The sequence below is a fragment of the Carassius auratus genome, chromosome 37, assembly GCF_003368295.1.
Source record: "Carassius auratus strain Wakin chromosome 37, ASM336829v1, whole genome shotgun sequence".
NCBI lineage: Eukaryota > Metazoa > Chordata > Actinopteri > Cypriniformes > Cyprinidae > Carassius > Carassius auratus.
Window position 1 is genome coordinate 6,019,832 of NC_039279.1, and position 22,232 is coordinate 6,042,063.

Here is a 22,232-nt window from a genome sequence, read left to right on the forward strand (position 1 = left end):
GAGAAAGGAGGGGAGATACCAGGGATTTTTATTGAAAAATAATGAAAAATACACTTCAGAAGACATTTATACTTTAATAGTTTAAAACATTAACACTTTAATAGTTTAACATCTACACTCAATAATCAGTTTTCTTTTATTTGGAGGCAAATAATTAAACAATTATAACACAAATACAAAATAGTTCAGCCTTATAATAAATATAATCAAATCGCCCCCATTTGGTGGTATAAATTCATAATGATACTAAATTAAACACATTTGTTTAAAAATATATATATTACATTAAATAACGCTTATTAAAGCTATAATGTTCATTCCAAACAGTTCAAAATGTCTTTGTATTTTTTATAGAAAATTGTACACTCTATACATCTCCGCAGTATCTTTATGCCCCATGAAAAACCCTGGCTATAATGAATTAAACATTTGTTAACCTTGATGTTTATATATATATATATATATATATATGAGACATCTGTGAACTTTACAGTAAGTCATGGGTTATTAGGTGAACTTTGCATATGTTGCTTGTTTAATGTGGGGTTCCGGTTCGACTGGACATATTGCTGTAGGGGGGTTTCACAACCTCTTCCATAATCACAGCAATGGTGTGGCACAGCTCTTTCGCCTGGGAGACACGAGAGATAGAGCAATCTCATTAATCAAAACCAAAACATTAAACAAGACCAGCTCTTGAAAATGACTGTATTGTATAGATCCATGATCTGTATCTACAGTACATACGAACCTGCTTTAGACTTAAGCTGACAGTCTTGGGTTGAGTTTGGCCACTAAAGGTGATCTCAACCGATGGCAGCTTGTCTTTCTTGGGACGGACTGAGCGCAAGGACTGCACGTCCTCCAGAGACATTGTCAAACATTCGTTCTGCAAAGTTTGTGATTCTTTAGTTGTGGTCGGGTATGGTTAAAACACACAGTTAAGATCAAAACATCATGGGAACTGAACAAGGATGTCATACCTGTGATTTGGGATCAACGATTTTGATAACTTCATGGCTGACTGCGACCAGGGAGGGAGACGGGCAGCTGCGATGACTGACTTTCTGAGCAGTGAATACATCAAATCCAAAGAAAGGCAGCAAACGGACACTTTCTGGAAAGTTGAAGAGTTTGTTTATATGGATAAGGATCTGAAATGGTTTAACAGCGCATTCAATGGTTTCACTCACTGATAAAATGAGCTTTGGCATCAAGATGGCTGAAGGGGCCTAAGGTAGAAAACTGTGCCCTTATAGTAGCAAGAAGTCTTTCATCACTGGGGTTGAGCCGGTCCGTCTGGGGAAGGTACTGCTTTACCTCAGCGCTGAAGATCAAAATAAGTGTCATATTTAAACCAATGATTCAAATGTCAGTTTATAGTTTCACTGAAAGTTTTAGGGATATGGAAATCGCATGGTTTGAGATATATAAAATTACTTGGAGGGTAAATCAGTCAGCCCAAGGGCAAGGTGTTGAAGAGCGGTCAACTCTGCCACCTGCTGGTAGATTGTAGAGCTGGTCATGGGCAGCAACAGCCTCCCTTTCAGATAATTAGCCACAAGCTAAAAAAAAAAAAAAATGAGATGGCATCAGTCATACAATACATGAAAATGATAGAAAAAAGTTCAAGACTGATTTGTGAGCATAAGGCAGCATTTATTTGATCAAAAATAATTGTGAAATATTATTACAGTTTAAAATATATATATATTTTAAATAATTTAAAATGCAATTTATTTTTGTGATGTTCAAACTGAATTTTCAGTAGCCTTTGTGTCAGTCTTCAGTGTCACGTGATCCTTTAGAAATCATTGCTATATGCTGATTCGGTGCTCTCAGGAAACATTTCTCATTATTATCAGTGCTGAAAGATTTTTTTTTTCAGTATTACCTGATGAATTAAATGGTGTTTTAAAATCTTTTGTAGCATTATAAAATTTACAGACACCAAATGTTTGAATAGTAGTGTATTTCAAGATATATATCTTGAAATCTTGAATATTCATCAATGTGAAACAGGGGTTGTGTTATTACTTTAATATTGGAAATTATAATGAATTCAAAAGTGACTGTTTTTGTACCAGCTGGTAGTGGAACTCCACATAAAGATCATTGTTGAACTGGAGCGGCTGTTTCCAGATTATTCGTTGAAAGGAGAGGGAGATGGAGCCATCATCCAGCAGGAAGTCAAACAGATACTCCTCAGAGTGAATTGGACGTGTCCAATCACCTAAGAGAGGGATTCATGGTTACCAAAAAAAAACTGATATGAATGTGTGTTCATCTGAGCATAAGAGTGACTAAAGGTATCTTACTTTTTTTCTTAGTGGCATGGATGGAAAATTCCTTCACTTCTGCTGGATTTATGATGCCCATCTCAGTGCAAAAGTCTTGTACCACCTCAAATGCAACCTACAGAAAAGCATAATAGGACTTCATGTAAACAACACATTATCTGAATAGAATAAAAATAGAAAGAGCCACCCTCACTTACACTAAAGCTGCGAATCTTGCAGGAAATTTCATTTCCACCAGGCAGCATGATGGGCAGCCGACGAGAGTTCCTCCCAGCCTGCACGTGATTCAGATATCAGGGCAAAGAAATGCTTCACACGCCTTCATCTTCTCTGTGCAACATTTTTCTTTTCTCATGTATCTTCACTTACCAAAATGGCCTCCATCTCTGAATGGGAAGGGATGTACCTGCGTCCTCCAAAACTGAGTGACCGTTTGAGATTCTTCATGCACACATTTGCCAGCTCTAAATACAAACATTATAACCAATGCAAACACAAAAACAGCCATTATTGTGCACACAAATATGCTCAAATGACTTTCTAATCAGATTGTATAACAAAACCCACATAAGATGTAATCTTGGCTCATATTGATGGGTTCATTGAAGCAAGTCTGCACTACAAATACAGAATAAGATGTTAGGGGAATACTGTACCTTGAAAAGTGTGGTTGGCATCATGAATGATGGCTTCCAGGTGACGGGTGCAATATGGCAGGAGAGTGTTGGAACAAGGGAAGAATCCAGTCACCAGATTGAACAAACGCCAGCCACGGGTACAGTTCTCCCTACAAAATCAGCAAACAACATGCCCATTCAAAAGTTTAGGGTCAGTAAAATTTGAGAAGACATTAATGACTAACCGTACAAAGTTCAAAAGAGCAACATTAATTTGTAACACTGTAAATGTCTTTACAGTCACTTTATCAATTGAATGTGTGCTTGCAAGTATATTTTAAAAAAATCATTTGAATGGTAGTGTACATAACATATTATTTACTCACTTGAATGGGTTTTTGGTAGTCTGCTTGATGACCTGACAGTAGATCTCATCCCTGAGGAACTCCTTCTCTTTTCCCAGCTGAACCAAAACAAGTTGTCATGTTACAGATGTATACTGTAAATTCACAATACCTTTCAAAAAACATGCTGTACTGTAGGTTTGGAGGAAAACTTACCTGCAAAATTAAGTTAACACAGTCACTCTCTGTCTGATTTTTCTTCATAGGCTGATCCAACATAAACTGCATCAAAACTACAAAGAAATTGTTGGGTCAAATACTTGTTCTCTGGAATACTTGACTCTCATTGGTCAATCATTGGGGTCCTGATTTTATTTTCCATGACCCACTGACTGTACACTATCCCAGGGATCCCAAAATGTATGCTGTTATAATGGATGAGTTTACAGTATGTATTTGTCAGTACATTCGTTCACTTACTCATGAAGTTTTGAGCACCCAGACGACTGAGATCGCTGTCTGAGAAAAAGATCAGTGATTCCTGGATGGGATTCTAATAAAAGAAAGCAGCAAACAAAAACATTTAAACAAATGTTTAAATCCCAGCATGCATCGAGTGAGAGACTAAGAGATGCATACATACTGGAGTATATTCCACCATCTCATTAAGACTTTTGTCTTTGTTTGTTCTGAAAAATAAGAGAGAAATAAATCAATGTCAAGTGGAGTTTGTAAAGTATGATGCAAACTCCTCTGCTTTCCAGAAGATTTCACCTGCTGATAGCATCTGTGAAGAACTTCTTGGCAAACTCAGTCATGATATGCTTATGACGTTCTGATTCAGATCTCTGCATGGTCCCCACTTCCACACTGTATTCACTGCTAGACGCTGAGCGGGTAACAGGGGTTTTGTAAATGGAGCCATTGACAGGGGTGTTGGTCACAGGGCGATTGACAAGGGTGTTGGTCACAGGGCCATTGACAAGGGTGTTGGTCACAGGGCCATTGACAGGGGTGTTGGTGACAGGGCCTCTGGCTGGAACATTGGAGGAAGAGCTGGTGAGTCTCATACTCTTCTTCCGCTCCAGCTGCCGCTCCATGTTGCTGCTGTGGTAGTCTGGTGGGGCACAAGGCTGAGTGACGTCCACCAAGAAGAGTCCAGAACGGCCCCCACTGGAACCAAACATCCATCCTGCAAAGATAAGAAACTCAATAGTACACATCTTTTAGGTCTATTGCTAAAAGTGATATTCATTTTACAAACGTGACACTTTTTCCTTATTTTTTTTAAATATCGTGCATAAAATGTTCCTTACTAACAAATATATGTCAAGGGAAATAACACTTGATAAATTAATCTAATCATATCCTTAGAGCATTAACAAATTAGAAAGCCTGTTTTTAATGATACGACATGTAAACTATTGAATCAACCGATGGCTCTTTTGTGATTCTGTGTGGCTAATGGTGTAGAAATTACACATATTAACTTAAAGTTTATGGAGATTCTGAAACTGTTTTCTCAGGTCTCTTCTCACCGTCCTTGAGGCCGTCCATGTTCAGGATTTTGATGACGTCGCCTCTGTGTAAGGTCAGCAAGCTCTTGTCATCTGTCACATAGCTCTTCACAGCGATCACATAGTCCGAGTTCTGCAGATACAGAATCAGTCAATTTTATGGCAAAGAAAATTAAGATCCGCATTTATCACTGTTTGGCAAATTGTTAAAATAGTTTCTTTAGTAATCCACACAATCTGGAATCTCACATGAGGACAAAAGATTTCCCCACACAAATTTTACAACAGGTTTAAGTTGTTCACACAAACTCGCTGCAATGTCCAGCAGAAACCTGCTTGATTTGAAAGTGACTTCTGTGTGACAATAGGCCATTTATCTTTCTGCCCACGAAAATTCACTAAAATTAGTGATAAGACAGAGAACTGAATCATGGATGACAAATGTAAAAGGCCAAAAAACAAGATCATGATACATAACAATAGTTAATGTCATGGTTAAAGTCAACATGAAACCGCAACACATTTTACTTCTGTAATGTAGTGAAAGAAATAGGAAATTAAATAAAAAAATAATAATCTATATATGGTGGGATTGTGATTGTGAAAAGAAGGTTTTGCATACCAGAAATGAAGCAGCTGAAAGAAAACAGGTTGAGAAATTGAAAAAGAGAGCCTGAGTTGTTTTAGAGGCTGACCAAGTTGCTTTTTTACTTATGAGTAAAATATACTGAACTGTCAATTCCTTATAAGATCATGAATGTGTATTAAAAAAAGTATAAAGGGTCAGGTATGTTGACTTTAAATGAAAAATAAAGCTACATGTGTTAAGGCTAGTATCAAAAGATTTAAACGGAGCACCTTAATCAGCTCCATAAGGAAGAGATGAATCACAGCAGCGATCTGTGCAGCCTGTTCAGAGTGAAGCTCCAACTCCTCATTACTCAAAGTGATCAAGACTTTTCCAGCCCCTTGCTGCTGTACTGACAAAACCTGTGAAAAACTGAACAGCAAAAAACACATAGTTATATAAGTTGCACCACCACAGAATATTTGATACTACTGTTCAAATGTTTGGGGTCAGTAAGATTTATTTATTTATTTTTATTAATGTGATCTTTGATCTTTCATCTTTGTGAAATCCATGATAAAGCATCAAAGACAACAGAGATAACAAGCATCAAAGTTAGAATTCAACCATTAATTTCACTATGATTTCATCTTTGACATGGTCTTACTCAGTCAGTAATACAGATATAAATGTTTTGTTTTCACAGAATGTTGTTCTTTAGCTAATGAAGGATGATTTTATATAGAAAACTTTTTTATATATATATATATGTGGACGATTATCATGGCATCTGTTTGTATATAGTTCAGCAGAGTTTTGACTATGTTCTTGATATGGAATTTAAACTCAAATAAAATGTTCATCACAGAAAAAAAAATTAAAAATAAATAAGTCTGTTGAGATGTTCTGTACCTGTAGCTGTGCAGTAGTCTGAGGTGTTCAGGGTTTATGCCTGAAGCTCTGGCAACCTTTAGAAGTCTGATTCCTCGATGCGACACTCCCAGAATCTGAGAATCGCCTCCGTTCTCCACCTGTGAAGCACACACGCACAAACATTTCTGAGTGATTGACGAATTTCTGTATGCATGTTTCTGTGCATTATGTAAGAAAAGCCAAGTATTTCACCTTGACATTAAAGAGGCGTGCAAAGTAATTGGACCAGCTGTCTCTTGCTGCCATGACAACTCTTTTCTTCATAGCATCATCTAGTGAACTGATACTGGTTCTGGTATTGAAACTCGCTGGTGAGAGAAAAACAAAGAGATGCAAAAAAAAATATATATATATACAAATAGCTGAATTGTCCATGATAGTTTATCTGATTTATCAACTGTCATACCCAAAAGGTCTTTCATTTTACGTCTTTCTTCACGTGTAATCCTCAGACAAGTATCTGAGTAAGTGTCTCGCATGATCTGCAGTTTGCAAAAACAGTAGCCAATGTGAGGCCCAGAATTGAATATTTATAACATATATTAATTTTGGCATTGTATACAGAGCAAATGCAATGCAATGTTTGCTACTGACCTGCTCACAGAGTAAATTAAGAATGTATGGGTGGTTGAATTTTTCCCTGGGATAAAACAGCTGCGTACAAGAAAGCACAAATAGCGTGAGCGTACTGTACATAAGTTAGCCAGAAGCAGCCATGATAACCTTTGTAAGGGTCATGCGAAGTCACATCAAACTCTCTTAGTTACCTCCTTGCGAAGGAAGAGTTTGCCAGGCATTCTGGGATAGGAGAAGTAAACGCTGGCAGAGAATCTGTGCAGTTGGGAGCGAACACTCTCCTCCTCAGCCATCCTGTTGAACTGATCTTTAGAAACACAAAAAGGGTGAGATCATATTAGCAAATGAGATCTGTTTACCTTAATACTTGACATTTAGAAAGAGAAAGCTGCATAGCTTGCTTCAAATTTGCATGTGTATAACTTTAATTTATATGAATGTCTCTATGCTGCAAATTAACGTATTTGTGATTTATACAAATATCCTCCAGACAAGGCATCTTGCTTGAATTGTTTTTGTAAAAAAAAATATAAAATAAAAAAACACACTCTGAAAATTTCTTAATAATTTAGCAGTTATTCTATTAGACAGAAGGAAAAAATTAAGAAACATTTCCTTAATATATAAAAAAAATTCTTCATAAATTATTTCTTATTCAAAACATATAAAAATTATAAAAATGTTATTAGTTTTAAATACATATACACAGTACACACACACACACACACACACACACACACACACACACACACACATATATATATATATATATATATATATATATATATATATATATATATATATATATATATATATAAAAATATAATTAAAATCGACAAAATATTCCAGTTACATTTTAATTGCTGAAAGGAAACACAAATGAATAAGTTAATAAAAAATGATCTCAATAAATACTATTTTTTTTCAACATCTAGAATAGTTTGATTACAACAAGAAAAAAATAAAACATCTGAATTATTTCTTAACAGATTGTCAGTCTTTCATTTTAATGCATAGCAAATGTCAAAATCCATTCAAACCTACAAATTTGTGAATTATTTCATTTCGCCCCATGTTCAGTTAATTGTGCTAATTAATGTTAAAGAAAACTAAGTAATATGATTTCAATATTTGAATATTTAACCCAATATATTATGACTTACGTGATGTACTATGTGTACTGCATATATGTTAGAAGTGACTTGTTTAAATGATTTGAGGATCACTTACTAAGTCCAGGTGGAGGCATCAGTGGTGGGCTGGGGATGCTGGGAGATGGGGGAGGGATGGGCTCACGAGCTCGAGGCAGAGCATGCGAACGCTGCGAGCTGAAAAGATCAGCCAGTGAACGCTGCTTCTGTTTCATATCGTTAGAGATGGGACGAGGACCATGGGACTCAGGGAGCTGTGGGGGTAAAGGAGGCTTCTCTTCCCACTGTTTCTGCTGCACAAATAATACAGAAAAGATTCATGGTCAATTTCTGCATCCTTGAGATTGAACTTTGACCTCAAAAAGTTTATTATGGCCTGTCACTCAGGTCGGTATCATCTACCTTCTGTTGAGTGACAGGTCCCTGAGATTTGAGAATGGCCAGAGCCTCATCTTTGGGGTCATTTTTCTTTAGAAAGTTCCTGACCGGTACCCTGTGATGATCAAAGTCCACATTATTCCTCCTCTTACAGTTTAAGAATCCCTCCAAGTGAAAAGGTCAAAGCAACATAATATTATGCAAGCATTCAGTTTTCAGCAGAGGCTGCATTAAGTCAGTGTGAATCACAATTAGCAACCCATTTGACTTCCTTGGCACAACATATTTTAAAGCGAAACAGGACATGTCACAGGAAAAAAAAGAGAAGGGCTTGATTTTATCCATTGAGAATTCATCTGATCACTAAAAGGTGGAGCAAGGTCTTGCTTTAAAATAATTCAGGTCAATTCTTGACCCACCTGACAGGCTCAAAGGCTTTAGGTTCTGGAGAGGGCCGGCTCTGGTACTTCTTGATGATCTCTCTAATTTTACTAGTAGGTTCTGGTTTAGGAGATGTGGGTTCTGGAGGTTCTGGTTCTGGTTTAGGTTCTTTGATGTTAGGAGGTACTGGGAGTGGCTTCACTGTGTGAAGAAGAGTTTATAAACTTCAAGACATTATTTTGGATGATGGTTTAATCTAGTAACACTATAGTGAGTTTAAAGTCACTATGAGTTTAAATGTAAATAAAAAATGAATCACAAAACTTCTAGTTCTAGGTGTTGTGCCAGACGTCTGACCTTCCGTCTTTACTGGTGGAGGGGATTTGGGTTGGGTCACCGGTGGAGTGGCATATATCAGTGGCTTAGCAACCTTTGGCGCAGGCTTTGGGCGTGCTTCTGATGTACATGTGATGCATAAAGATAGTGAAAATCTTTTATGCAGTTTGATTTTAGCCATTTTTAAGGATTCTCTTTCAAAGTGTGAAACTCACCAATCTTTTGAAAAAAATCCCTCTTCTCTTGAAAGGACCCTTGATCTTCCGTGAACTCTGTCTCAGGCTGTGGCTTAAAGAACAAATTAATTCACTGTAAAAATCTGAAGCGTAAAGATAAAGTTAACGGAAACAAGAAAACACAGGCACTGGTCAATATTGCGCTTGTACCTCTGGCCTGCCGAGCTTTGGATGGGTCTCTGGGGCTTTTTGGGCAGTCTGAGGGATGGTTCTTTCTACCTGGGGGTGGCTTCGGGGTCTGGTTTCGGGTGAGCGTGCACGTGGAGGAGAGCGCCGCCACTGACGTGGTGACTGTCTCTGTGATTCTCTGTCTCTGTCGCGTTTTCGCATCTCTTCCTGCTGCTGCTTCTGGGACATTGTCATCGCCTGCATGGTCATCTGCTGAGCCTATAGGGAAAAACACATATATACATATATATATATATATATATATATATATATATATATATAAAAGGATTTCACCTGCTCTAAATGTGTTTTGAGTGGTGGACTCACCAGAAGCAGAGCCTGTTGATTGATAAAGGCCTGTTGCTGAGCAGCCATTTGCTGTGTGTTGACAGCCGGTATGGCTTGTGGCATGGCAGTTGGCATCATCATAGCTACAATCCAAAACAAGCAGTAGGAAGAGAGTAAGCATTTAACAGTTTATGCTATCAGAGATGCACAGCATCAACAGTAGGGATGCTTACTTTGCATGGGATGCATTTGTTGCATCATGGTCATGTTTGGCATCATTGGTGCGGCAGCATAGCCAGCCATGACAGGATTCATTGGCATTCCTAAATGATAGCAGGGGAGTAAACAGTACAGTTACTAAAACATTCTAATGTCAGTATGGTAAAAGTATGGTAAATAAATATATAAATACTGAGTAAATAAAACATTTAAATTCTTGTTTAAATCTTGTCTAGATCTTGTTACCATGAAACTGTATTATATAAATCAGCATTAAATTGGCCTCACTCCTCTCTAAATATCTGTATCACCATAAATCAATCACTGAACACTGATTAAACAGATATACAATCTGTACCTGCTCCGGCGTACATGCTGGGCATCATACCTCCTCCACCTCTCATTCTACGATTCAGCATGGCCATCCGCTCAAAGTCCTACCAATAAAAACAAATAAAAGTGCACATAAGACCTCTGCAGGCCAGCCCTCAAAGATAAAAGGCAATACAAGTAGAACTCAGTTAATAAGTGCTAAAGCTATGTAATCTTTGTTGGCTTAATAAATGTTAACAATATATCTGCGTAGCCTAGTGATAAGCAAACGTGCACCAACATGCACGTGACATGAGTTTGATTTCGTGACTTGTGTTCCAACTCTATAAATCTAAAACAATATTTATTATAAAATGTATACACATCAAAAAATATACAGTGGCATTTAATTTAAAGAAAGACATCACAAGCACACTTTTCATTTCTACTTCTCTAGAAGACGTTTAATACGTCATAAATGATAAATTAACAGATATATTGTTAGTTCCTATAAAATAATGACTTTTGTTTTCAAAGTAGCTGCCAGTTTGACTATAAACTGAACAATAATGTTGATGTGTTTGAACTGGATGATACTGACCCCAGGACCCTGATCAAACACAGGATCAAAAAGGTCATCAACGTAAGAATCCATCTGTCGACTGCGAGATCCTAAAAGAAAGATTGTTACAGGAGTGTCCCTTACAAGTCCGAGTGAAACATTCATTTTATTTACTCTACAGGGTGAGCCGCTTCCCAACCCACTGTAGCTCTTATTCTCTTTGATTTCTTTCATCGTCTCTCTGCAAAGCTATGCAACTGAACAATGATTATGTATTTACTCTCTGTTTCCTAGTAATGGTTGGACACTCACTCTGGGATGTGGAGGAAGGTTCATAGGTATCCCATGGGGATGCTTCAAAGGGTGGGAGACCAGGGGCTTGCATAGGGGGAGCTGGAGGTATAAAGTCATCCAGGTCTGAAGTTCCCATCCTGACATGAGAAAATTGATCATTAAAGGAATAAAACTGTGATTTGACAGTTTCCTTTGAATTAACTATTAGCACTAAGCTCTACACAGGCGTACCTGTCACTTGTGTTGCTAAAGAGGTATTCGGGTTGAGTGTGTGCGTAACCGATGGTCACATCAGCCTCCACTCCAGCCAAGAGATCCATTACAAAATCACAGCCTGCCATGTCGGTCCAACCCTCGTCAGCCAGCAGAGACACAGACCAGCCCTGTGTAGCTTCAGTCAGACCCCTGAGAGAAAGAAATATGACTTATTCTGAACTCTCAGGGATGTAACACTTCATAAAGCACCACTCACCATCCACTGCTTGCGTGTTTATGGTACTCTAATAATTACAACAAGGGTGAATCTCATATATATAAAAATACTATTCCTTAGAGTTTATTTACATATTACATAATTATATATTTAATGATTTTGTTATATGTATTGCATTTAATATATATTGCAATTGAAATGTTTATTTAAAATTAAAATTGAAAATAAAAAATATGATATAAATATGATTTAATTAAAATTAACCACATTAGTTATTATATCACATTTAAAATTGAATTTATTTTATAATGATTGAATATATAATAATTCTACTATACACAATTTTTTTTATTAACTTAATGATATAAAAACATTAAAACATTGCTCCTTGTTTTTCTTTATATATCAGATTCATATATTTCCCAAAATACAACCTAGAAATAAACTTGTATTGATGCTACTTTATACAAATAAATACATACTGTACTACAAATTTTGTTGTATTATAGCAATGAAAAAAATCTGCCCAGTTTTCATGAACACGATGTCACAATGCAAATTATTTTCAAGGGCTTAAAATGTAAAAAAAATAAAAATAATTGTGAGACATCTATATGTATTAGCTACCTGTAGCTAAGAAGCCAAGAGGCCAGTTGTTCCCCTGTCGTCCAAGACTCAACCTCCACAGTCAACCTTTCCTCTTCAGAATAAAAACAGTCAGCATTAAATAAATAGAACACATTCACAATGCATTCGTATTCCAATATATTTCATATAATTAATTCTTTTTGTAATGAACAGTACAGTAACTGATAATTATTCCAGTTATCAGATACAGCTCATCAACAGTCCTTACCATTGAAAGTGTTTACCTCCACCACCATCTTTCCTTTTCTCTGATTGGCTGTCCACTCGAGTTGACTCGGAGGGTGCTGTCTGCAGGCAGGGGAGGGGAGCTGGAAGGATGTGAGGAGCTTGTGTTGACACAGAGAGCGGTACTCCCCGGGACCTCGGTCAGACACATACCTGACGATCATTATACATACCATGTTTAATTCTGCTGATAAGCAGACTTCTGTCTGCAGTTATCTATTGTCTATAGATCACTATGAAATTTTACTTTATTACTCCCATCACATTTCATTCAGTTTATTTAAGAAATGTTTATTTGTAAAATCAGTCACTGGCAATGTTATACCAGTCAACAACATCACAATAATAATCACTTCTTGTTCTAAAGACCCCACTTTTGCATTTGTAATACTATAACTGAAGACGTACTTGAGGAGGGGTTTCTCCAGGGCAGGAGAGGGTGTGAAGGCACTCAGACAACAGGCCAGGAGCAACCATCCCCGGAGGACACTCTCCTCATTATCCCCGTCCCAAGTTTGATACACCAGCTGAGCAAGAATCTCATCCCTGATGCTGGGCTGTGATTGGCTCTTCTCCACGATGTAGTTCCCCAACATCTGCTCTTGCCATCCAGTCAGATCAGAGTCACCTGTGAAACGCAGGATCTAAAGAAGAACGTAGACATGTAAGGATGTTGATTTTCTGTGGTAAATATCCATTTAAAATACTACGGACCAGTTTGTAGATTTCTAGAGCTGTCCGAGCGTCATCATAGTCCAGAGAAGTCAAAGGCCTCTGAAGCGGGAAACCCTGCGGTTGGCACCATCCATCCTAAAGAAAAAAAGCATCTAAAGTGATATAACAAATGCATAAAACTAATTTACATGCATGAAAATTGTAAATGAATTGGAAGACCCCAAAACCAAATTCTGCTGTATGTTTTGTATGTAACGTCTACCTTCAGGACTGTGTTGGCATATTTGGAGAAAGGGTGTCTGTCAATGTCTTGGGGCAGTGAGAGGTTGTGGTCTGCTTTGACCTGTGGCAGAGCTACTTCTGTTACTCCTGATCCTTGAGGACGTCCTGAAAGCCATGATAGTACAATGTGAATATAATATGTTGATGGACACTCATCAACCACTCCAATACAGTTTTGACCAAAAAGCAAAAATGCAGTTTACTTATATCCATTACTTAAGAAAAAATGAACTTAATTTGTGTGTGAACAAGGTCAATCAGTCTAAAACAGAATACTTTAATCAGCAAGGATGCAGTAAATTAATCCAAATTGACAGTAAGGACGTTATTAATGTTACAAAAGATGAGCTGCCTATATCCATCAAAGAATCCAGACTTACTTTAAACTGCAATCACATTTCACAATATTCCTGTTTTTACTGTATTTTTTATCAAATAAAAGCAGCTTGGGGAGCATTACTGACTTTTTTGAACTATAGATAGATATATTCAAAATCAGCTGCAGATGTATTTAAAAAAAAGTCAGGAAACACCTTTCAGTATCTTGAGTTCAGTGTAGTTTCACATGGTCAAACCACTGAGAAAATTGTAAATAGGTTGCTTTAGGAAACGTGTTAATGAAAACTTCAATGAAGAAAAAAAAACTCCACTGTCTCTTGATTTCATTAGTTCGTTTTGAGAAGCTAAGAAAAAATTTCACATTTTACTAAGCATTTATATAAATACATATGGAAACGTTTTACAAAACTTTCAAGTGTTTGATCAATCAATTTGACTTTTGATTATGCTAAATGACACAATACCTATACTTCAATTTAAGTATAGAACGTTTTTATTGGTTAACAAGTATCAAGGATCTCACCTGCTGCACTGCGTAATCGGGCCGACAGTTCTGCCGGGATCTCCAATATTCCCACATCCTTCGGGAAAAACAATTTTGTCAATCAAAATGAACTCTTAACTCTGAAGTGACCAGTTAAATTATGTCTGAGACCATACAGAACAGATGCTCAAAGACCTTGAGCACACAAGTCAAAATAAAAGAAAATAAAACAAATCTATAAAAATGAAAAGATTCAGAGTGTCTCACCATCTCTGAAGAGGACGATGTAGGTTTTGCTGCTTCCTTCACCCTGGTTCTATCAGTATGCTCCTGGTCAAATCAAAATACAATCAAAAACACAATCTAACTTTAAATAAAAGAAGAAAAAGTTTAATACTAAGACACCCTTTGTTCATTTCCATATTGTAGTGTTTCATTTCTTCTTGACTGAACAATGGGACATTTATTTTGTAAAGCTATTCCACTCTTTTATTCTATTACCTGTCCACGGCATCGTATGCAAAGGTAAAGGCAAACTATTCTTAGCAGCTGGCCTTCTTTTATATCCTAGGAAGACCCTCCCTTGACTCGCTCCTCCCCAAACAAAAGAATTACATGAAATATGAGTCATCAAACCCATTTTTATCTGATCAGATTGTATTATCATTATGTTTGATTGGCCTTTTCTGTTTTGTGTATCATTCTCGCCAGAAAGTAGTGTGCAGAAAATAAGGCCACTGATTTTTACCCATTCTAGAAACAAATCTGGGGGCATTCTGGAATGTTGCCACCAGATACCTTTTGCCTGTTCCAGCAAACCTTTCTTACACTAATTAAAATTAACTTTTATTGGACACGCACAAATATAATCATACAAAAGATACACAAAGCTGCTTAACCCACTAAATGAGGATCATGTCACAAACCAGTCTTACAACAACTGCATAACAATTACTACAAAGTGATTTGACAGCAGAATTCATGACAGCTGAGGAGGACATAGTCCAAGCTGTATAAAACAATGATGGGAAACAAGAAAACATAACTGAACGTTGCAGGTTATATAACTTAGTGGATCATTTAATAATGACTTACTACCATTCAAATGTTTAGACTGACTTTATGCTTCTGATGAACATAATAATTGCTTTAATGCTCAAAATCAGTTTTTTTTTTTTTATATAAATATATATTGAATTTGTTTACACAACTAACATTTCTATTCATATTATTTTTAACAGATGATTTGGACCTCAGAGAAAATCAGCCAATAAGTGTCCAGCAGAACCATTTAAAAGCATCCCATGATGCTGAGAGAGCATGTGAAGAGTTGTCATCTAGATTGTGAGGAATCTCAAAAATATTTTACCATAATTCCCATATATCCATTTGTGTTTTAATAGTTTGAAAGCTGTAATTGTCAGGGTTTTGCACTGACACTGTTTGTCTTGTGTTTTTATTCTTGTGTCTATGTCTTGTTTCAGCACATGGCCTTGTTTTCCTTGTCCATGTGCATCCTTAGCCCACCTCCTTACCACACCCTCTTGTTAGCCTATTTGGTCTAATTGTGCTCACCTGTTCCTCATGTATTTTCCTCCCTATTTATAGTGCACCTTTCTCTTTTGTGTTTGCTGGTCCTTGGTCATTCTCACCCCCTCTGTCTCTGCCTGTGGATGTGGCTGAATATATGTTCATGTCTGAATATATGTTCATGTCTGGTTGGTCTTGTGCCCCTTGTCTAGTCCTTGTAATTCCAAGTTCTTGTCTTGCTCCTTGTTTTAGTATTTTTTGTTTTTGGCTTTTGTTGCTTTTATTTGTAGTTTAGTTTTTCTAGTCCTGATTCATTTATTTTTTATCATTCTCTTAAGTTGGTTAAATGGGTAATTTTTTTATTTTGTTGCTTTACTTTTATTAGTTTATTTGTTTATATTCTTTTGTCTTTTGTTTTTGTGGAGCTTTGTCCTGTCTGGTCTTGTGTTCGAGTTCTTGACCTGTCCCAATGTGTCCTGTCTGGGTTCTACCTGCCTGGCATCTGGTCTGTCTCCAGAGTCGGTGGTCAGCAAGTGTCTGAGCTCTGCTCTATGGTGCCTTGTGTGGTCTTCTCTATCAGCCTGGTCTTGCTGCCCCCTCTGTTGCCAAAGTATTCTGCCAGTTGTTTCCTGAAGCCTCCCCTAGCTGTTCCTGTTGTGGCATCTTTTGTGCACTTCACTACCTTGTATCAGTCTGTCTTATCAATAAAACCTTATCTCACTGCAATTGGGTCCTCCTTCCAGATCCCTGACATTAATTTTATTCTACAATATTGAAAATAGTAAGAATAAGTATATCATCTTAAGTAGAACACTTTTTTTTTAAGTATAACAATTATGGCTGGTAGTGTAAAGTGTTAAAAAAAACGTTTCAGATGTACAGATCCAACATATAAGATCACATTAAACAAATCACATTTAAAGTCTCATATTACTGATATAATCCCTTTCTTATTTTCAGCCCTGAGTTCTCTCTGTATCATTAATCTTTCCGTTTGCTATTAGCATGTGTAATATGGAAAAACATTAAACACTACCTACCTAGGATGATGTTAAAACAAACGTATCCGTCCCCATGCAAAGTGCTCTTAAACTGATGAAATTAGTTGAAATCCGAACACAAGAGAAGTGGTGCTTAGGTTGGGCTTTGCAGGAATGAGAGCGAGAAAGTGAGGAAAACCGAGAGAGAGAGCCTACGATCAAAGATGAAAGGGCAGCCGGGCGGGTGGAGCTCACCTCACCTAACACTGACATTTCTTACATGTGTACACATTGCCCATGACCCACTAGAGATCAAACGTGCTACGTGAATCAGAAAATAAACATAACTTTAGCTGGTGTGTGGTGGGCGTTGTTGCGCACTATGGCTGCCGTCGCATCATCCAGGTAGATGCTGCACAGCACACTGGTGGTGGATGAGGAGATACCCCCTGACTATGTAAGCGCTTTGAGTGCCCTTGAAAAGCGCTATATAAATGTAATAAATTATTATTATTATTAACTCTATTAATAATGGAGTTTTTTTAAGTAATGTAATTTGTTTTTATTTTTCTTGTTTTTACAAGAAATTTAAAAAATGAATGAGAAGCAGCAATCTTTTTTATTTTTATTTTAAATTTTTTTTATAAAATTGGAATTCTTTTCCTATAGAGGTTGAGTTATAGGAAACTATGGGTGCCATTCGTGATAAACCGAATTTCACAATCTAATATATTCAATAAAAAAAAACAGTCCAAAGTCCATTCAGAGAGTAAAATATATTATAAGACTCATAACTTATGATGCAAGTTGACACTCTGCCCTTACACGTAGCCTAATGCAAGGAAACAGTGGCTATTGAGACTCATATAACTAACTTGGAAATGCATTTGACTGTCATTGCATTAGATAATAAAATATAAAAACGGATGACATTAATGGGAGGAGTGAGGCTGGAATCATATTAGTTGTCTCATATAAATAAAGTAGTTGGTTTCCTAGCAATGGACCTTATAGGAAAACAGCTGATATAGTGAAGTGTGTGCATTTGTATATGTGCAAATTAAGGCAAGAAGAAGCCAAAGAGCTAGACAAAAAAGACAAAAGACAAAAGCTCTCACCCTCCAATGACGCTTCTTAATGGTGTCTCTGGTAATCATCATCGCTGCCCAAAACTGAGTGAAGGACTGCTTCAATTTCTTGTAGTACTTCCTGTAACAGAAAAAGATGGCGCCACAGCTTCACATTCAGAATCACGTTAGATTCTCTTTGGTTTTTATCATGCTCTCAGAGTTGAAATCGCTGCACAAATACCGGGCCTGGTGGCCCCTGATGTGGGACTGGATGACGATAGCCTTCTGTTTAAAGAAACGGAAGTTTTTTCGGCAGATGAAGCCGCGAATGTTCCTCTGGATGGTGACTGCAGCCCATGTTTGAGTGCTACTCCATTTCTCCTCCACCCGCTGGTACAGACTCTCCTTCATAAACACCTGTGTTTTCACATTAAAGGAAGTCATTTTAGAGGGCGCTGTTTATGGTTAATGTAGTAAAAGAACGAGTCAGAATAACCCAGGCTGAGGTAGCTAAAGAGTTATGTTACTGTACTTTAGTGAGTCCTAGTTGGTACTGGCCTTCCTCTGCTCCTATAGTCTCCAGTAAAGTCTCTACTTGCTCTTTACAAGACTGGTGTGCAGGTTTCTGGGCCAATAATACGCCATATCTGAAATTAGACATAAAGAGTGATTGAAAAATGTAGTTGAAACTCACCTAGTGGAGATTTTATGGAGGAAGAGACAGTGTAACGTTGCTGAATTTCTTAAAAAAACTCTGATTGATGTTGGCTACCTATACTCAGGGTTCACACACATTTTGACCAATGGAATTACATGAGTTTTCCATGACTTTTAAAGATTGTACACCTTAAAAAATAAATTATACAATAATTATACACATATATAATAAAACAAAAATACAAATGTTATTTTCAGGCATAAATATAACTACAAACACACACAAATATGATAACAATGTATGATTGTTAAACCACTAATAATGTGTTTGAATGTCCTAGACTCTGTATTACCTCTCCATGAACAGAGCGAAAGGGATTCGAATTGGAAATCCTTCTTTTCGTATGTGAATGGTCTCCAGTATCCCTCCATGCCTTAGCTGTGTGGTTATGTAGTCTACATCAAATATGCCTGGAAGCTGAAACCACACAAAAACACCAAACTGAGATCCAACAATCCATTATTTGTGCTTGCTTACTCTAAACACAATGTTCACAAACAGAGAGATTAGATGCACATTACATGCAGTGTCAGCTGAAATTACCTTAACATAGTTTGGCTTAAAGCATCGTATAAATGTAGTTTTACACCTAAAAAAACAGAGAATAAATAGGCGTTAAATTATCTACACATTGGACGACTACATAAGCCAAATGGCAATACCAAATACCCTGTGTATAAAATACATAGCAGTCAATATATACAAAAAAGTATGATAAAATAAATGTCTGTTGACCTCTCCAAACGAGTGGTGAGCTCTATAAGTGACTGCTGGAAATGAGCAGCTACAGTTGACATCTGGTTGCGGTAACCTCTTGCTCTTCCCAGTTCTTTCTGTTGGACGTAACGCTCTTGAACCTTCCGGAAGAGACCCGACACCATCTACACAGACAAGAAAACACACACTCCAATTACGTTACAGGTTTCTGTTTCCAAACAATGGTGCTTTAAAACTTAATGAAACCTAAATCTTGCATAAATGATATGGGTTGTTCCTAACTCTTTTGTTTTGTCTGGTTGTGTTGACAGTCTCATGAATATATAATAGTGGACACGTTATTGTATTTCTTTGCAATCATGACACATTACAAATGACTGAAGACCGTGTGAAGTGAGCTTCCATGAACACAGCGTAGATGAATTTACCTGTAAACGACTGCGGGCAAAAAGCTCTAATACCTCTGGGCGAAACTGGTCATGATTTTTATTTAGAAAGTTGTGCACCTAGTGAGCAGGGGGAAAAAATCGTAGTCATGCAAATCAAAAGATTCTTGGCAAAATTGTTAGAAAAATCATGCTGCATGAATAAATCATTTTGTGAACGCTCAGATCAGGCTTGCCTGGTACGTGACAGCCCCTGCATAGTGATATATTGTGAACACTGGCAGAGGAATTTTGGGCTTGGTGTAGTAGGGACTGTTGCCATGGTGATAGTGACATTTCTGCAAGAATGTGTGGTCTGTAGCCTGGGACAAAAAAAAGGAGAGAGCCAAAGAAAAGAGAAAGGCAAAAAAAAAAGTGCAAAAGCGGCCCATAAATCCATTGTAGTATACATAATTTGCATTTGAATCAACACTAGGCCATTTTGGTGGAAATTCAAGTTTTATGAAATTTAGACATCATGTTAGACACATACATGTAGAAGAAGAAACTTCTCATAAAAGTATGAGATTATTCAAATGAATATTGACTTTAAGATCTCTAAAATATCCGGATGAAGCTGAAATGTGAAGTTACTTGAGGAAGGCTAGTCTGGTCATCCAGGATGCGAAGGATCCCGTACGGCCGTGCTGAGATAAGATCCAGACAGCCATTAGAGTCTTCCAGAATTATGGGATACCACTGGATCTGCTCTGCGCTGTATTCCTCCTAACAAAAACACACACAACCAACCACTTGTTTTTTTTGTTTTTTTTCAGTCCCCTAAAGTACTAATTATTTCCAATTTAAAAAAAAAAAAATGTATCCGAGAAGCCATATTTATTGCATTATATCTCAAGAATTACATTTACTGGTCCCATCGGAATTGGTAGATAGATATATATTTATACATGTTCCCATCAAGTCCAAATGGTAGAGTCCCCTCAGGGTACTAATATTTTCATAAATGGCCTCTGAACTTGGGAAAATGTGAGAAAACATTTTTAATATAATTGCTGAGGACATTAACTGACCTGCTCTTGGGCCACCAGAGCTTTGTTCACAAACTGTTGCAGCTGCTCGTTGGCAAAGTTTATGCACAACTGCTCGAAACTGTTCACACCCAGGTCCTGTAATGCATTTTTGTTCACAGAATTTTTAGAGGTGTAACAGGTAGGAATTCATTTCAACTATGCAGATTTGATTCGGGTATAAATGTAAAAAAGTCAATCAACAATAAATGTAGCAATTAAATTGTCAATTTAAGGTCATAATGAGAGAGAGGATACCTCAAAGCCATATATATCCACAATTCCAACAGTGCTGTCCATCTCTGTGGGGATCAACCACTCATTGATGCGTTCAAGAATCCAGTCGAACAGCACAGAGTACAGCATCTTGGCAATGGCATCTCTGAATCAAGAGCAATCTGTCAGTATTCATCAGCCACCCTCAGGGGTCAGTGCATATAATACATGAATTCATCTAATAACTTCAGCAACATTTCATTGTCTAACCTGGATTCAATGGCACTTTCCACGGATAGAGGGCAGTAGATCCTATCATAAGTTGTTTCCTGTGGAAAAAATAACTATTGTGTTCTTAGGAGATACTTCTGTTGTGTTAAAAGTTATATTCTCGGTTTCAGCGTCAAATGTTCCAGAAACATTTCTTATTACCAATGTTTAAGTTATACTGAACCCAAAATATTCATTTAGTTCTGAGGTCATGGGGAGAAATGAGCATGTGTTTGGCTGAGATGGTGAAAGAGTTGCTCACAGTCACCCGGTGTGTGATGACCGTCTGTAAGGCCTCGGCAGACACCTGCAAGAGGTTTCCCACTCTCCGTGCTTCGGCTTCACTAAAAATACGAGCAACCTCAAACGATTCACTCTAATTTTTGAGGGGAAAACAATTTACATAGCTTAGCTTAAAGACTCAAGAAACTTTCCTTAAATGGGGTAATCCATGCATTCACACCTCATAGGAGCTGAAGCAAATGTTGCCCAGCTGCAGGATCGATGACAGAATGGCCCAAATTGTTGCAAGCTGGTCAGCATGTAAACCAATGGTCTCCAAGCAGTGGACCAAAAGCAGGAAGTCTTGCTTGTCATGCTTCCCTTGTAGGTCACAAGCCCTGCCCTTAACAGCATTTAAAATATTTAATTAGTAGAAATATTAGACAAATATCATAAACTAATGGGGCTCTTCTTTTACCTGGTTGAGGTAGAAGTATGTTTCAGCTCCTTGCAGGTAAAGTTCCTGCTTGTCCCAGTCATTCATCCCAGCCAGCAGTTCATAAAACACATGGTAGTTTCTTTCCTCCTTAGCCTAAAGGAACACAGCTGCAAACCTTGAACGTGTACTAAGTGCAAGACAAGCTAATGAATAAACATCTTACCTGGAAGACGATTCTTGATTTTTCAAGGAGATATTTTGAAAAAGACGTCCCAACAACAACACCACTGAAAAAATAAAGGGCGATCATATCATTCATATTTGATGCTCTCTGGCCCTTAAATCAAACAG

General features: G+C 37.3%; 1 protein-coding gene across 4 annotated transcripts; it reads right to left on the minus strand.

The window, feature by feature from the left end:
- Positions 1-54: 54 nt before the first annotated feature.
- LOC113055976 (unconventional myosin-XVB-like) lies at positions 55-17,951 on the minus strand. Of its 4 annotated transcripts, none has more exons than XM_026222385.1 (42): positions 17,895-17,951; positions 14,534-14,596; positions 14,306-14,363; positions 13,424-13,548; positions 13,201-13,296; positions 12,895-13,130; positions 12,470-12,639; positions 12,241-12,313; positions 11,412-11,585; positions 11,199-11,317; positions 10,926-10,996; positions 10,371-10,449; positions 10,027-10,116; positions 9,833-9,936; positions 9,488-9,724; positions 9,317-9,389; positions 9,123-9,218; positions 8,804-8,966; positions 8,409-8,499; positions 8,086-8,299; positions 7,047-7,162; positions 6,874-6,933; positions 6,686-6,761; positions 6,472-6,587; positions 6,259-6,377; positions 5,637-5,778; positions 4,800-4,911; positions 4,036-4,453; positions 3,905-3,950; positions 3,742-3,814; positions 3,478-3,554; positions 3,304-3,380; positions 2,957-3,087; positions 2,670-2,764; positions 2,498-2,575; positions 2,319-2,415; positions 2,085-2,233; positions 1,441-1,565; positions 1,194-1,327; positions 984-1,117; positions 752-889; positions 55-631 (listed from the first exon to the last, which is right to left on the minus strand). In XM_026222385.1, the coding sequence occupies exons 1-42, from the start codon at positions 17,934-17,936 to the stop codon at positions 536-538; spliced, it is 4,983 nt and encodes a 1,660-aa protein (XP_026078170.1). In that variant the 5' UTR covers positions 17,937-17,951; the 3' UTR covers positions 55-535. The 4 variants fall into 4 exon arrangements, with proteins under 4 accessions (XP_026078170.1, XP_026078169.1, XP_026078172.1 ...); XM_026222384.1 differs by having other exon boundaries at positions 8,086-8,296; positions 9,123-9,221; XM_026222387.1 differs by lacking the exon at positions 17,895-17,951 and adding an exon at positions 16,837-17,027 and having other exon boundaries at positions 9,123-9,221.
- Between the last annotated feature and the right edge of the window lie 4,281 nt (positions 17,952-22,232).